This window comes from Bufo bufo, chromosome 1 (genome assembly GCF_905171765.1).
Source record: "Bufo bufo chromosome 1, aBufBuf1.1, whole genome shotgun sequence".
NCBI classification, from domain to species: Eukaryota; Metazoa; Chordata; class Amphibia; order Anura; family Bufonidae; genus Bufo; species Bufo bufo.
This window is the reverse complement of record NC_053389.1, coordinates 100,174,490-100,192,053: the sequence shown is the minus strand read 5'-3', so window position 1 is coordinate 100,192,053 and position 17,564 is coordinate 100,174,490. Positions and strand designations below refer to the sequence as shown.

The 17,564-nt window shown below is 42.7% G+C and overlaps 2 protein-coding genes across 2 annotated transcripts in view; one reads left to right on the top strand and one right to left on the bottom strand.

Annotated features, from left to right (window-relative positions):
• SLC2A5 (solute carrier family 2 member 5) overlaps window positions 1-11,633 on the top strand; it is a 68,102-nt gene extending 56,469 nt beyond the window's left edge. Inside the window, exons 8-13 of the mRNA XM_040427312.1 lie at window positions 4,507-4,694; window positions 6,356-6,466; window positions 7,821-7,922; window positions 9,685-9,760; window positions 10,926-11,053; window positions 11,163-11,633. Of these exons, the coding sequence (XP_040283246.1) occupies window positions 4,507-4,694; window positions 6,356-6,466; window positions 7,821-7,922; window positions 9,685-9,760; window positions 10,926-11,053; window positions 11,163-11,408 (851 nt within the window). The 3' untranslated portion in view covers window positions 11,409-11,633. The remainder of the gene's footprint in view (window positions 1-4,506; window positions 4,695-6,355; window positions 6,467-7,820; window positions 7,923-9,684; window positions 9,761-10,925; window positions 11,054-11,162) is intronic.
• A 463-nt stretch (window positions 11,634-12,096) lies between these two features.
• CA6 (carbonic anhydrase 6) overlaps window positions 12,097-17,564 on the bottom strand; it is an 80,793-nt gene continuing 75,325 nt past the window's right edge. Inside the window, exons 8-9 of the mRNA XM_040427303.1 lie at window positions 14,838-14,939; window positions 12,097-12,858 (exon numbers count right to left, since the gene is read on the bottom strand). Of these exons, the coding sequence (XP_040283237.1) occupies window positions 12,245-12,858; window positions 14,838-14,939 (716 nt within the window). The 3' untranslated portion in view covers window positions 12,097-12,244. The remainder of the gene's footprint in view (window positions 12,859-14,837; window positions 14,940-17,564) is intronic.

The window sequence follows — 17,564 nt, the reverse complement described above, 5'->3', positions numbered from 1 at the left end:
TGAGTGCTATTTAATGCAGCAAGTGGTGCCATGAAGCTCATTCTTTTAAATGCAATCAAGTCCTCATCACCATCATCAGGAGAATAGGGGTCCGGTAACCCCCTTTTGCCAATTCCTGGCTGCTGCATTCTCTATACCTTTCTATGCATTCTCTATACACTCCATACATTCTCTATCCGTACTTCAAGGATTTGTATGGAGAATGTGGCATCCAGGAATTGCCCAACATGGGACACTGAACCACTATTCCCCTGTTAGGTGAGGGTCCCAAAGTTGACTCCTGCAAGTACAGTATCAGGCATTTGAGTAAAAAATGATCGGACTACTTCTTTTAACCCCTTCCCACTCAGTGACATCCTGTTACATCACTGAGTGCAGTGACGTAATGCTCAGTGCTATAATACTATGTCACAGTGATTGAGTGGGGTCAGGAACTCATTGGTAAAAACTTTTTAAAAAATTGTCAGAATATGGCAACACAAACCATTCTTTTTTCTAAAATTAAAATAAGCCCTTTTTTTTAAATTAGTAGAATATAAGGTGGTATCTCCATAATCATACTGACCTACAGAATAAAATTAACATATTATTACCATGCAGTAAACACAGTAAAAACCAAACTAAAAAAAACCCACCAAATTGTGTTGTTTTTTTCACAGAAGAAAACAAAAATGTTTTAAAAAATGACACAATACATTAGAGGTACCCCAAAATGGTGGCATTAAAAATTACAACTTGTTACACATGAAGCAAGTAGGCTATGTGGACAGAAAAATAATAAAGTTAAGGCTTTTAGAAACACAGAGATGAAAAATCTCAAACAATCGCTGGAGCCTTAAAGGGGTTGTCTGCGTGAAAATCACCGCTCGTGTGCACAGCCCCATAGAAATGAATGGGTCGGTATTCAGTGCAGGTGCAATGCGTTCACCTCCCGCATCGCATCCGCGCGGAATACTCGCTCGTGTGAAAGGGGCCTTAGCAGGGCCGGTGCAAGGATTTTTGCCAACACAAGTGAAGCTACATTTTGGCGCCTCCCCCCCAGAACTCCCCCTAACACCAGCATGCCATGGATATATATACAGGGGGCAAAATGAAATATATACAGATGGGGCAAAGTGGAATATATACAGAGGGGGCAAATGTGTGTATATATATAAATACAGGGGGCAAAATGGAATATATACGGAAGGGGCAAATGGATATATATACAGGGGGCAAAATGGAATATATACAGAGGGGGAAAATGGATATATATACAGGGGGGAAATTAATTATATACAGAGGGGGCAAATGGATATATATACAGGGGGCAAAATGGAATATATACAGGGGCCCTGTATATATCCATTTTGCACCCTCTGTATATATTCCATAATCATTTGTCCCCTGCGTATATATTCCATTTTTTGCCCCCTCTGTATCTATTTCATTTGTTTAATTTTTTGCTGAATTTACTTATTGCCAGTGCCATATATTTTTGCCCCCGGTGCCGATCCCCTGTGAAGGATTTGCTGGTGTCTGCCATATAGTGCCATGCCAGGTGCGGTGCCCCCTGTGTGAGTTATGAAGCCAGGCACCAGTGTGCACATAAAAAAATAATAATACTTACCTCGCTCTGAGAGTGATTCTGCTCCGCTCCTGCCGTCTTGCTTTCGCTGTCACCCTCCCACAATCCCCTCTTCCGGCGTGTGTCGCAGGATCACAGCAAGAAAGCAGCGCCGGGCCCGGATAGGTGGAGGCGTGGCCGGGGGTGGTGGGGCAGAGTAACTGCTCACAGAGGCCGGGCGGCCAGCGGCGCAAGTTTCATTTTTCCGCCCCCCAGTCTTTACGCCCTAAGGCAGCCGCTTGGTCTGCCTTATTATAGCGCCAGGCCTGCCCTTAAGAGGTTAAAGACTTGTAAATTGTACAAAATAAGAAATGCCCCCTTCTGTCTGCTGATGGAACTACAACACTTACTTTTCCAAACTGTGATTGTAGATGGCAGTAGTTTGCAAACTGGGTTTTGGGTAACTCCACAGGGTCTGAGGCCTCAACATTAACGTAGATAATGACAAAGAGGGGAAAGTGTTATTGTCTCCTTCATAAATGTGTCATGTTGTAAGGTATGTTGCAGGAGACAGCCAATTGCTGTGTCCAAAGAGTCTATGGAAGTGTCCTGCATGAGGTATGAAAGGAGGACAGTGGCACTCATTCACACAAGCAGTAGACCTGCGGTCAGACAGGAGCTTACAGCATCGTAAGTCATGATGATGCTGTGAGTTCAGGTTAGAGGAGAATTCATTTGAAATTAGCCTAACATTGACTTGGTGTGACAAGCTGTGGGCTGTAGGCCTTGGAATGGTGAAGTTGTTATGACCCCAAACTATAGGCAGAACTACGACTCGAGCACTACAGTTTCACTAACCAGAGGTGGAAGCCTAAGAGTCTCACATGTGCACCTACCCTTCAAACAGAGAAGTCATACAATGCCGCTCAGGCCCTGCACTAGGCATAGGATGTTATATCAGTCTTGTCAAGACCTTAAGGGTACAACCACACAATCAGATTACTTGATGCAGTTTTGGAAGCCAAAATCAGGAGTGGATTATAAAAGGAGGGAAAGTATTAAGGACAGAAACGGCTTCTCCTCTTTTCGTTAAATGTACTTAATCTTTTTGGCTTGCAGAACTGCATCAAGAAACCTGAATGTATGACCATACACTAACTAGAAAAAAGCAGGTCCAACATTGACCATGGGCCATCAACTTCAGAAAATAGCTCCAGAGTAAGTTTTGTAGTTTATAGATAGGATATCACATCCTTCCATAGTTTTGAGATACACTACTACTGACTATACCAATGGCTGATGACTGATAACATTTAGTAGATATTGGTGTACATTATGTTGTTCAATTACTTTTATTAGTAAGATCCGAGAAATGATGTGATACAACATAAACAAACCTCGATTGCAGGTCGAGGCTGTGTACATAAATGAACATACAATCAAAGGGCCACATATTTAGTAGATGATGAACACTGTCGAGTTATATGACAAGCCGATAAAATCAGCATCAGGTATATATGTGCAATGAAACCCCGACAGGGACAACACGACATAAAAATACAAGACGTTTGACATTAGACACGTAAGGGGGGAAGGAGGAAGGGGGGGGTAAGGATGATTCCTGACTAGCATTGTAGTGAGAGACGGAACCTAAAAGTACTAACTCCAATCCTGCTCAATCGTGGTTAGAATTCCCTGGAGCTCTCACACAAACTCCCGGGAGTCCCAAAAATAATGTAGAGAAAAAATGGTCCTCTTAAGAACTGGCATCAACCCTGCTCAACCAGTTTTGAAATTCACTAGAACCTTTGAACAAAATCCAAGGGGTCCAAATTTTTAAGTATTTGTTGGTATTGCCCGTATCTTCCGCTAAGAGCTCCTCCATTCTGTGAATTTTCTTAAAGGTGTTGAGCCAGTCCTTAAAATGAGGGGCAATAGTAGATTTCCAATATCTAGGTATGACGAGGCAAGCGACTTGCACAAAGAATCTCAGGAGGCCTTTTTTCAGCGTGGAGGTAGAACCAGGGAACATAGAGAACAACGCTCCCTCCAGGGTCCACCTGGTTGTACTACTACTGACCCGGTCATAGAGGTCATTGAGGGACTTCCAGAAGGGTGTCAGTCTACTACAGTACCACCAGATGTGTGTCATATTACCCACCTCCTGGACACAACGCCAACATGTGCTAGGGCATGAAGGGAGAAAGGAATGTAACAGGTCTGGTGTCCTGTACCATCTGGACAGGATCTTAAAATTCTTTTCCTGGAGTCCGCAACTTACGGACGACTTATGCGATAACTCAAATGCCTTCTCCCATTGGTTTGAAGAGAATGACTTCCCCAGTTCCCTTTCCCATGCCTTTACAAAGGGCAGGGCCGAAATAGAGTCATCCTCCCTCTGGAGCAGCCCGTAGATCAGAGACACTAAGTGTGTGGGGGGAGATGATTGGAGGCAAAGCGCTTCAAAGGTAGTGAGGTCTCTAGAAAGACTTTCCCTGGGGCCTAAAGAGGTCAAGAAAGTTTTTAGACTGCCGTAACAGAGCCATGCCCCTCTAGACGACCCCTCCGCAAGGAGCCTTTCTCTATAACTAGGGATATAGTAGGGTTGTCTGCACGTTCAATACCCAAAAGTGATTGACGACCTACGCCCAAAGGGAAGTCAGGGTTATCAAGAAGTGGGGTCAAGGGGCTAGGGAATTTGGTGAGTCCCAGGGGTATTGCACTTTTATCCCATATTCCTAGGACACCAGAGGTCAATAGAGGGAGCCGCGTAGGTGATTTAGACTTAGAGATCCAGAGCAGATTCTGAACTGGAAACCCCACGTCCTGCTTCTCAAATTGAATCCACCTTTTGGAATGTCCATTATGAAACCAGTCCAAAATATATGAAAGGATTGCGGCTTTATGGTTTGGTGTACATTATGGATCTTTGAAGCTGATATATATATTCTTCCTCCAAGCACTGAAGCGTTTAAGGGGCTGTGATGATGTGGATAATGAAATAAATGAAATGTATCAAGAAGACCAATCAGAGAAGGCAGAAGGACGCCTGTCAGTCGGAAACCTGTGCACGTTTCGTCCACTTCGCTGGCAACTCATCTGTATTATTGTCATGAACATGGGACAGCAGTTGTCAGGGATAAATGCGGTGAGCTGGAAATCTGCTGCGTTCTTGCCTCTGACATCATTTAGTATAGAACCATTACTACAAAGTCATTCTCTAGATTTTCAGAGAAGAGTGGCGTTACATAGGCACTGCTTTTCTCTTCCCACAGAAGCACTTTTAGGCCTCTTTCACACTACCGTTTTTTTTTCTGTTTTGCGGGCCGTTTTTTGCGTTCCGTATACGGTCCGTATACGGAACCATTCATTTCAATGGTTCCGCAAAAAAAACGGAATGTGTTCCGTATGCATTCCGTTTCCGTATTTCCAATTTTCCGTTCTGTTGAAAGATAGAACATGTCCTATATTTGGCCGCAAATCACGTTCCGTGGCTCCATTGAAGTGTCAATGGGTGCGCAAAAAAAACGGAACACATACGGAAATGCATCCGTATGTCTTCCGTATCCGTTCCGTTTTTTTTAACCATCTATTGAAAATGTTATGCCCAGCCCAATTTTTCTATGTAATTACTGTATACTGTATATGCCATACGGAAAAACGGAACAGAAACGGAAACAAAAAAACGGAACAACGGATCCGTGAAAAACGGAACGCAAAACACTGAAATCGACATACTGTAGTGTGAAAGAGGCCTAAAAGGAGATTCATTCACACATAGCAATGATTTGACTAATGGCTCATTAACAGAGAGATGATTGGCTGAACGATGATTATCCTTTAGATAGATTATCAATATGAGATAGGTGGGGGGTCTGACACCTAGCACCCCCACAGTCAGCTGTTTCGGATAGCCGCAGGTGCCAGAAACGAATAAGTGTACTGTGCTGGTAGCAGACAGAATCGTGCACTGTGTAGTGGCCATGCTGGGGTACTGCAGCTATGCTGGCAGATAAGTGAAAGGATGCAATGTGCAGAATGCTGGTGCAAGAAATTACACAGTTGACAGAGCCAGAAACAGTTGATCGGGGGCGATGTCGGACATCAGACCCCCACCTATGTGATATCGATATAACCTATCCTGAGGCCTCCTGCACATGACCATATCCCTATTTTGGTCCGTAATCCATGGATCCACAGTTATCTTCTGTGTGCATTCTCCATTTTTCTCACTTCCATAAATAGAAATGCCTGTTCTTGTCCGCAAAACGGACCAGAACAGGACATGTTCTATAATTTGCAGAACGGCAATGTGGATGCCCAAAAAATGCGGGTTTGTCCATGGCCCCATAGGAAAGAATGGGTCAGTGTGCCATCTGCATAAAAATACGGATAGCACACTGAAGAAAAACACTTTTGTGTACATGATCCCTAAAGTAATAAATTATATTGAACATCAGAAGTCATCTTGGAGGTCCATGACGTTTAGGGGGCTTATTATCTAATATGTTATTAATATTAATGTGAACCAAGTCCCACTGTTAAGGTGGAAGTATGAACTGGTGATATTACTATATCTATAACTATAGAGATAAAATACTCCACCAGGTACTACGTTAAAGACACCACATACTTCTTTGCTTTTACTGTTTTAAAAAATGTGCATGAGCCCTAAGGCTGTTCTTCACTAAATTCTCCTCCAGAGGCCCCATAGAGGCTATAATGCCCATCTCATTAGTATGAGTAGTTCTAACTTTTTACGTATATGTAGTCCTGACTTGACTGGTTACTGTCTTCCATCTTGTACAGGTTTATTACTATGCAGATACAATATACTCACAAGCCGGAGTTCCAGATCAGACAGTTCAGTATGTCACAGTGGCCACCGGATCTGTCAATGTTCTGATGACTTTGGTTGCAGTGAGTAAAATCTTAAGTGGAAATACTGCTTAGAGGCTAGCACAAGTGCTTAAAGTGTACCTAAAACTTTGACAATTTTTTTAAATCTGCTATAAATTTCCTAATAATAATAATAATAATTTTTTATAATATATTTTATTTATTGATTTTATTGTTCTAGCAAAATAGGTCTTCAAAGTTCGGGCCTGTCTACAGCACTTTTCCCTGGAGCGGCGCATAAAGAATCCGTACACTATAGCCATGCATGCAGTGTATGGATTCTGTGAGCGCTGTACTGGCAAGAACACACATGGCTTCTCCTGACCTTTCTCTCTCTGCTCCGCTAAAGCCGTGCGGGATACCCTGCACAGTTTCATTATGCAGGGGTTTCAGCAGAGCTGAGCGAAACCCCTGCTTTCCTTAAAGTGTATCTGCTTTGGGCAGGGGTTGTCACTTCATCCTATATTCAGGGGCGTAGCTATAGGGGAAGTGGCTGCTATGGGGCCTGAACTCAGAAGAGAACCACCCAGGAGGAGGACTAAAAGATTTTCTTGTCAGCGCCCCCTCAACAGTATTATGCAATGACATTAAATACAGTGACAGTATATACAGTGACATGACCTACAGTATATAGGTGTAGGAAACAGACAGAGCGGGTGCTGGGCCTGGCCTGAGAGAGCGGTCTTGACTAGCCACAGGAGTGAGGGTTGCACAGGAGGAGGGGGTTGCTGGGGTTGAGCCTGTTCAAAAAAGTCAGTTCTAGTTACGCCACTACCTATATTGTGCTAAAAGGGTGCTCACATGAACAAACCCTGTCTATGTGCCCTACTGGGGCATATTAATATTATAGATGAGAGCTGCTCGCTCTAAGTGCAAAAGCCCCACTGTAGCTGTGAATCCTGTTTTGGTGGACTTGAGCGGTATGTGCATTATACACGTGACCATTCATCTGAATAGCCGTCATGTAACCCACTGCCCCTGCTGCTTTCTCTGTCAAAATCAGCTGTTTGATGTTATGTTAGGAGTGGGACCCAGAGTGGCCAACTAATTGCTGGGAAGGCCACATTCTGAAAAGGGTTGGCTAATCAGACTTTAAAGGGAAACTGTCACCCCGCTTTTGGACCATTATTTACAGTAATGCATGAGTAGTACTGCAGATATGGAGTCCAGGTCACTATTTTTTACTTTCCTCTTGCCCCCTGTTCTCAGGACTGCTGCATTGCAATACATTGTCAGGACTGCTGTGCATGCGCACAATTCCACTCCACTATGTTAGAACAGCACAGCAATCCGGACTGTGTATCTCATGTAAATATATACACTATATACTAATATTCTATATGTTTGTATCATGTTTTTCTGCTTCTTCCTTTAGATCTTCATTGTTGAATCTTGGGGGAGAAGGTTACTCCTGCTCCTAGGCTTTGGGACTTGTTGCACGGCTTGTGTTGTGTTGACTATTGCACTTGTATATCAGGTGGGAAAGAATCCCTTGATACTTCTAAAGTCTAGATTCATTTTCTTCTATTTAATTTTTTCTATTGGTAACATATTTTTTATGGTTTTTGTAAAGAATTCCTTGTTCCTTTCATCAACAGTAATTGGATTCCCTGTGGTCAGCTTGTTTGCAGGGGATCATTCTAACAAAAAAGGGCTTTTCCAAAGCAGTTAATCCTTTTAAAAAAAAATAAAGCTGGCTTCTCTCCGGGTACGACCGGACGCCGCAGTTGTGTCATGGTTAGCATACGGCTGCAGCAAACCCTAATGAAACTAATGAGGACCACACTGTTTAGTTGGTCTGCATTGTTAATTGCCATGCGACTAAACAGTGCAGTCCTCATTAGTTTAATTATGGATCACTGAGGCCTATACCACCATGCAGTGTGGTTGGACCCTCTGGCAATCAGTTGTGTCAGCAGACATCATCTAGGCTGCTGTAGCGGAGATTCACCTGGCAGTCATCCAAATGAAAGGATCCCCAGGTAATGGACAGATGCTTCTGATGCCCCTGATGTGATGTCCTAATGAGGTGTATGGACAGAGAGTAGGATCATAAGACAATACCTTTATGACTCCTTTTCAGCATTTTTTTACTCCAACATTTTTTCCACTATATGGCTTTTTTTTAATGACGGTGTTTATAGTATTTTGTTGCAGATGTTTTTTTTTAACAAATAGTGAAGCAGATTTACTAATCCTATAGATGGTATAAACTTAGATCTAAACAGGAACCTGATTTATCACAGCAGCAGATGGTGTTCTTTGACTAAAAAACAGCTGCCAAAAAACTTGATGCTAAAACCATGAACATCGGCAAAATGCTAAATCTGTCTTAAAGGGGTTGTCTCATCATAGACAATGGGGGCATATCGCTAGGATATGCCCCCATTGTCTTATAGGTGCGGGTCCCACAGCTGGCTCGGCTATTTCCGTTGGCCCCATAGAAATGAATGGGAGCGAGGGCCGGCATGCGCAGTACGCTCCCATTCACTTCTATAGGGAGCCGGCTTGGTGGTGGTCGGACCGGAGTCCTCCAGCCACCACATTGCGGGGCTCCGTTCTCGATATAGGTGCAGGTCCCGCACCTATAAGACAATGGCGGCATATCCTAGAGATATGCCCCCATTGTCCTTGGTGAGACACCCCTTTTCACTGCTTGATGACCTCCTATTAAATATAAACATCCAGACATTCAGCAAGCACGTTTCTGAATGTCCTAGCAGAGTTCGCAGCTGCACATTAATCATGCAGCTGTGACAGCAGGGCTCCCCATATAGAAGGCAGGGGCATTTTTTTTTACCATCCCTGCTTTCCCCATTGCTGTATACACAACACTCAATGATTGCTGTGTATACAGATCAGGAAGAGGCAATGCCACTTCCTGCTCTAGTCCTAGTGATCACGTAATTGCCAGGGTTCAGGTGTCTGCACAAGCTGCTGGGTCTTAGAAGACCCAGATTAGCTCTGCAGCACAGGTGTACAATGTTGTACAGCCTTTCAGGAGGCTGAATTCCTCCTGTAACTGGGAGAGAAATCAACACTACAAAAATAGAATGTTAAATTCCTCAAAGATCTTCAAAATAAAAAATAAATAAAAAAACATCACATGCACATCACAGTTTCTAGCCTTGTCCTTGGAAAACACAACCCATACTTCCCCTATATCAAAATGACAGTTATAGAAACCCCCTTACTTTTAAAAGTAATATATATATTTATCCTACTTTTGTTTTTTTCAGTCAACAGTGCACTGGATGCCGTACCTTAGCATTGCCTGTGTCATCATCTATGTGATCGGTCATGCCATAGGACCAAGTAAGTGGAGGGAATTTTGAATCAAATTCCATGAATACAGTTTAAGCATTAGATTTGAAAAATGTAGATGTTTTTTTTCAAAAACGGTGTTATGCCCATTAATAGGTTGTTTGTTGCATTGCAGTTCAGCTCCGTTCACTTTTAATGGCGCTGAGCCTCGATACCAGACAAAACCCATGGACACACAGTATTTACGTAGCCTTGGATAAATCATATAAAGGGATAAAACTATACATAATATACATGGTAGTCTTCATTGACTCTTCATTGATCTAGAATGTCACTGTTACATATTAACACCTACACAGACTTAGGTTTCATTCACACGACCGTTGGTGTCCCGTTCCCATATTGCGGATCGCATTTGCGGATCCGCAATACACAGGCACCATTCCGTTGTGATTCCGCATCACGGATGCAGACCCATTAATATCAATGGGTCCGCAAATCCGGAGATATGGAACGGAACATTACGGAAGTACTATGGAGTGCTTTCTGGGGTTCCGTTACGTGCCTCCCCACCGCAAAAAGATAGAACATGCTCTATCTTTTTGCGGAACGGAGGGATCGCGGACCCATTGAAGTGAATGGGTCTGGGATCCCCATGCGCCGGCCCCACGGAAGGTGCCCGTGCATTGCGGACCTCAATTTGCGGTTCACAGCACGGGCACGGGACACCAACGGTCGTGTGAACGAGCCCTTACAGTTTGTCTTTAGTGGGTCAACCTATTGATTCTACCAAAGGCTAGCTACCACAAATTACATTTCTGTGACCACAAAGTGAAGTTGCCGGCCATCCTTTAATGTCATGCTTATCTGCCATGGATACTATTTTTGTTGGATTAGAAAGAATTGTAATGAGGGGTAGGACCTGGTTGCAGAGGATAACTTCTCCACTTTTACCTTTGCATCAGGGTTTTCTCAGTTATCACCGATCCACAGGATTAGTCATGTGTTTACTGGGATGCCAACTACTGGGACCCCACCAACCACCAATAAGGTGCTCAATGTCCCTTATTTTAATGGACTGACGGCTAGGCATGCGCACTGCTGCTCCATTCAAACTTAATGGGACTGATAGATAGGTGATAATTATTGTTTGGGAGCAATTAATGATGGTACTATGTCACGGACTGTTATAAACATATGTTCTGTCTGTCTCCAGGTCCCATTCCCTATGTTATCACCACTGAGATGTTTCGCCAAGCCTCCCGCCCTGCAGCCTTTATGGTGGCTGGCAGTGTACACTGGTTATGCAACTTCATTGTTGGACTCATTTTTGAGTTCCTGAGGGTAAGAGTTCTGTTTAGTAACATTTATTATAACACATAGAACCACTGAGGTGGAATTTCTAGTTCAATATTACTCAATTAATCATCTGATATTTTATATTTCCTTGCAGAAAGGATTAGGCTCCTACTGTTTCATCCTTTTTGCTGCCATCTGTCTGGCAACTTTCCTCTTCATTTTCTTTGTGGTTCCCGAAACTAAGGGTAAAACATTCCTGGAGATCAGTCAGATAATGGCCAAAAAAAATGGACTTGATGAGATAACAGACTCCAAGGAATTTCAGGACTTTAACCCACCAATGAACTACACCACCCTGGAGAAGGAGAAGGCAGATAATGCCACTGTCACAGCAATGTGATCATCTGCTCTTTCTTTATGACCTGGTTTAATACCTCGATATGAAAAATAGTTACCACTATTTTAAAAATAGCTTTAAACAATATAAATGTTGATTTCTTTATTTTCTACAAGACTAGTAAGAACAACTGAGATATTTTGAGCTTTGGTTTTGGTAAGTGTTCCCATTATCTACCATTTGTAGATTTTTGTTTATAATAATAAAATATGTTTTTGTGTTGTGTTTTTTAAGCTCTTTGTCTCAATTCCTATCTAATCTTTGTGCCAATTCCTACATCACAACCAAGAATAACCTGATGTGCCAATGTAACACAGAAATGAAAACTTCAAGCCAGACTTTTTGGAAAGAAATTTCCAATTACTTTTGTTGTTTTGGGTTGCGATCACATCAAGCCCCTGAAACCCCAAAACCCCCATATGAGAAGACCAATGCAATACTATTCATAATTGTGGCAAGCAATATGGCAAACCTTGCAATGCGGCTCCCAATTAGGTAATGCTTCTGTGTCTTCATTACTGTATGATAATAAATGAACTTTCTATATATCATTTATTCAAATTAACTTTATATAATCTATATGATCTATACAATTGAACATGAGTAGTAAGATTAGTGAATCAGCATTAACCCATATGATATAATGGTACTGTATAATTTAATTTTTTAAACCACACTGTTGATAAGAGAAATGGAGAGAATATGTAGTTTTAATATATCCTGCTTGATGGAAAAACAGTGGATACATACATGGCACTGGGCGTGAAAAAGATAACCCTAAAAAGAGTGGAATTAACCATCTTCTGTAAAGATACAAAGTAATATATTATTAAAATGATTCAACAGCTATTATCAGCCTCAAGGATGACACCGCCAGATACAGTCATGGAGGTGTCTCCCCACGATATTATGTCTCCCTTTAGTCCTGTCATTTGACATTTACTTAGTGAAGAAATCTCTTGAGCACTTAGTAGGCGACTCCAAAGGTGAAGTTGACTTAACCTTCCAAGGAAGCCATTATTAAACAGTCCCAAGAGGTCAAAACGGTCTTTTGCAAGAAGAACTATACCTCCAGATTTTATTTCATGACCTTTCTTGACAAATTTCTCTTTTCCGTGAAGACCACTCACCCAGAGCTCACTGCGCCCAGAGGAAGATTCCCACCGTACACAGTAATGAACCCAGTCCTCTGATGTGTGATGTATATTGAAGTCAACAGATTCTTCTCCAATCCATAGATATATGCCAGACCCTACACTCAAGACAAGTTCATGTTCACTATTTGTGGTTGAGTAAGAAAAGACTTTGTGATTGCCCTCATGCTTGGTTCTCACCCACACACAGAGGGTAAACTGAGTCAACTGTAAAGGTTGAAGAGGATGAACTTCTACATGAGCAGCTGGGTGTTTCTTGTCGAAATAAAACAAAGGATAGTGCGGAACTGCAGAAGAACCTATTCGAGAAAGAACGCAAGGAGATGTCATTTGTCTTTAGAAATATAAGGCTACTTTCACACTAGCATTTTTGCTGGATCAGGCAGGGTTCAACAAAACGCTTCCGTTACTGATAATACAACCATCTGCATCAGTTATGAACAGATCCGGTTGTATTATCTTTAACATAGCCAAGACGGATCCGTCATGAACTCCATTGAAAGTCAATGGGGACGGATCCATTTTCTATTGTGGCAGAGAAAACGGATCCGTCCCCATTGACTTGCATTGTGGGATCCAACTTGCTCCGCATCCCAGGACGAAAAGCAAACTGCAGCATGCATTTTGGAGCATTCCGTTCTGTTTAGTTATGTTTTGTCCCCGTTGACAATGAATGGGGACAAAACGGAAGCATTTTTTTTTTCCGGTATTGAGCCCCTATGACTGATCTCAATACCGGAAAATATTGACGCAAGTACTTTGACATGAAAGGAGTTGTGAAAGATGACCAACTTTGAAACAAAAAATGTTTGTGTTGCTCTTTAGGGCATTGAAACTAACACGAAACATCTCAAACCTGGTCATCTTGTGTCACCTATCTCTGGATATCTCGAGCTAGGAGAAAAGGTAAAAAAGGACAATTGTTGATAAAAGAGGAAAGGTCATAAGTACAGTTCAAGTGACAAAATTCTATAGATAATTATATCATTTGGCTTAGTTCAACAAAAAGTTGATGGTAGGCAAGTTGGGGGGTCCAGAGTCAAGATACTGGGCAGCGACAGACTGAGGCTAGCTGTATATATTTGTTCAGTCAACAGCTATTCCCCCCATTTTTCCATACACATGCACTCTCGGCTCAGTGACGACCACTGTGTTGTGCATGCCTGAACTTAGAACAGTACTTTTACAGCTGGGTTCAGTGTATCTGCACAGACGGATCCGCACCTATAATGCAAACGCTTGTATCCGTTCAGAACTGATCCGTTTGCATTATTCTTTCAATGAAAGTCAATGGGGGACAGATCCGTTTTCAATTGCAAGCAGCGTTTTGGTGTCCGCCTCCAGAGCGGAATACAGGCGCAACGGAGTCAAACTGATGTATTCTGAACGGATCCTAATCCATTCAGAATGCATTGGGGCTGAACTGATCCGTTTTGGGCCGCTTGTAAGAGCCTTGAAACGGATTTCACAAGTGGACCCAGAAACGCCAGTGTGACAGTAGCCTAATAAGTGCGTACATAAAACATAACCTTTATGCTGCCAATTAAAATACTTCAATTATAACTTTTCCTAAACAACGCTAAACACACATAATATAACCAACAGCTCCAAAATGTTCTGTGGTGGAACAATCCTACCATTATTTGGAAGTGAAGCAAAAGCAGGGTGACTGACCGGAAAAAGGCATCCCTACACTGAAATCGTTTCCTAAGAAACTCTGCTTTGGCCCATCCTCTCATTCTACATATATAGGGGAAATGTATTTATAGGGGGTACCTCTACTGTGGTCAAAACTTTAACCAGGTAGGGCACTAGTTCAGGACATCAGGGGATGGCTGGCATCGGTACTCTGGCTACAGCATCAGCATCCTACTATTAGGAAAAGGTTCTGCATTGGCAAAAGAGCGTGATCCTCCACTTTCCATGTTTCTCCTCAGCACTAACATTACACTCCATTCTTCCAATGTCATCAGAGGCAGAGGTTGTGGGCATGGCATCGCTACATGTAGTGCGCATGCGCTGGCCTCCATTCCTCCTGTTTGCTTCTGGTCCGCCCCCTTGTCACTGGTTTCACGGCGTTTGCTGGCGCATGCGCACTACATGTAGTGATGCCGTGCCCACAATGGGCATCACAGTGCGCATGCCCGGACCAGCGGTGCACTGCGCATGCGTGGAATATCAGCCAGTCCTTCTTTTAGAATTTCCGCATAATTTTTTATGTTCCATGTTTAAAAAAGTGCAACAAAACACATAGTAAATGCACTGGATTTTTACTCACCTGCAAGACCTTTGGAAGGGTCAGTCACCACCTTCTTTTTCACATCTAAAAGTTCACTCTCGATTGCAGTCAATTTAGTGGTGATTTCCTGCTGGCAGAATTCTGTGAAAAACACAATCATCCTATAAACACTGCTAACATGCTTTAATCATAGTGGAGTAGTTATAGGCCACCTGCAGACGAGTGCGTGCAAACGCACATAAGATCCGCACAAATTTCTATCTGGATTTATGTGCATTTCTGTAGCATACCCACAAAATCCGCTGTCTAACAGTGGTTTTTGGTGTGGATTTTATCAGGTTTTGGCGCAAATCTCAAACTTCCATTGAAAAGGGTGAAATCCATAGCTAAAACCGCATACATGCTATTAAATTTGTAAAAACCACTATGCAGGTTCATTTCGCAACAGAAAAAAAATCAGCACAGTGTACATGAGATTAGTGTAATCTCATACACTTTCCTGGTACTGTAATAAGATGCGGTTTTTCCGCACGGGAATCAGCACTGAAAACTGCACTTATTCTGCAACGTGTGTTGGTGGCCATAAAGAGGAACATTATAAGAGGAATGTATAGCTATGCTGGGCTGCATATTCACAGATCCTGCGTGCAGTGAAAGCATGGCTAAGTAGATGGTAATTCATATCTTCCATTGTACGGAAAATGTAGATTTTGGTAACAGCAGCTGTTTGCAATGTACAGTATACAGAAACACATTTGCAAATGATAAAGTGTGGCACGGCCTTAGTTTTGGGGTTCGGATACACGGCGACAGTCGTCATGTGTCTATTTGTCGCAGCAATGTTGCTCAACATTTTTTGTAATGAGAGTCAATGGTGTTGCACTGAGACAGGTGGGATTTCTGTGCAACTGTCGTGTCATAGTATGTTGCATGTCGCAGTGCAACACAATCGACTGTCATTACAAAAAATGGTGCATGACATTGCTGCGGCGACACATGTCATAGTGTAGCTCTACCCTAAGGCCCCTTTCACACGGGCGAGTATTCCGTGCGGATGCGATGCGTGAGTTGAACGCATTGTACCCGCACTGAATACCGACCTATTCATTTCTATGGGGCTGTTCACATGAGCGGTGATTTTTACGCACGGTTGCTAGGAGAAGATCGGGATGGAGACCCGATCATTATTATTTCCTGTTATAAGGGAAAATAATAGCATTCTGAATACAGAATGCATAGTAAAATAGCGCTGGAGGGGTTAAAAAAATATATAAAAAAATCTATCTCACCTTAATCCACTTGCTCGCGCAGTCGGCATCTCCTTCTGTCTTCATCTTAGCTGTGTGGAGGAACAGGACCTGTGGTGACGTCACTCCGGTCATCACATGGTCCATCACATGATCCATAACCATGGTAAAAGATCATGTGATGGATCATGTGATGACCGGAGTGACGTCACCAGAGGTTCTTTTCCTGCACACAGCTAAGATGAAGACAGAAGAGATGCCGGCTGTGCGAGCAAGTGGATTAAGGTGAGTTAAATTATATATATTTTTTTTTTAACCCCTCCAGCGCTATTTTACTATGCATCCTGTATTCAGAATGCTATTATTTTCCCTTATAACCATGTTATAAGGGAAAATAATAATGACCGGGTCTCCCTCCCGATCGTCTCCTAGCAACCGTGCGTGAAAATCGCCGCATCCACACTTGCTTGCGGATGCTTGCGATTTTCACGCAACCTCATTCACTTCTATGGGGCCTGCGTTGCGTGAAAAACGCAGAATATAGAGCATGCTGCGATTTTCACGCAACGCACAAGTGATGCGTGAAAATCACCGCTCATGTGAACAGCCCCATAGAAATTAATAGGTCGGTATTCAGTGCGGGTGCAATGCGTTCAACTCACGCATCGCATCCGCGCGGAATACTCGCCCGTGTGAAAGGGGCCTTAGTGTTTTTGAGAACACAAGCTCCTGTTGATGTATGCACCTGTGGAATGTATGAGCGTTCACGCCTTTAGTTGTTTTTTTTTACATTGTTTTTGTGCGTCAGCCTCGGCTTGCACATTCCTGTTTGTCATAAAGTTAGGCCTGTTTCACACTTGCAATGTTGTTTTACAGGATTGAGATCCGGCAGAGGTTCTCAAAACCGGAAAAAAACTTATCCGTTCAGTCTTAATGCATTCTGAATATAAAGAAATCCATTCAGAATGCACCAGGATGTCTTCCATTCCGTCAGAATTCTATTTTGTGAACAGACACAAAACCGCTGCGAGCTGTGGCTTTGTGTCCGGTCATAGAAACGGAACAAACCGGATCCGTCACTAAAGTCACTAAGTCAATAGTGATGGATCCGTTTTTTTTGGGATCCTAAAAAAACAGATTCATCACCCATTGACTTTCAATGTATTTAGTGACGGATCCGTTTTTTTCCATCTTGATTTCACACAGCTGCAACCATAACGGAACGGATGCATCCTGATGTGCAAATTCAAAACAAATCCGTTTAATTCCGGTTTTGGGATCCTCTGACGGATCTCAATAGCGGAATTAACAACGCAAGTGTGAAAGTAGCCTTACATGAAGGTGGATATGGTTATCAACAGCCAGTCCAGACAACTGTACTCTTCAGGTTGTCTGCTATCGAGAGGTATATACTGCATCTTTTGGGGGTACACTTACTTTCCAGGACATGTTAATCCTGTGTTTTAGTTGTTATTACTGTAACATTTACATCTTAAACCAGACGTTTGGTTTTTTGAGT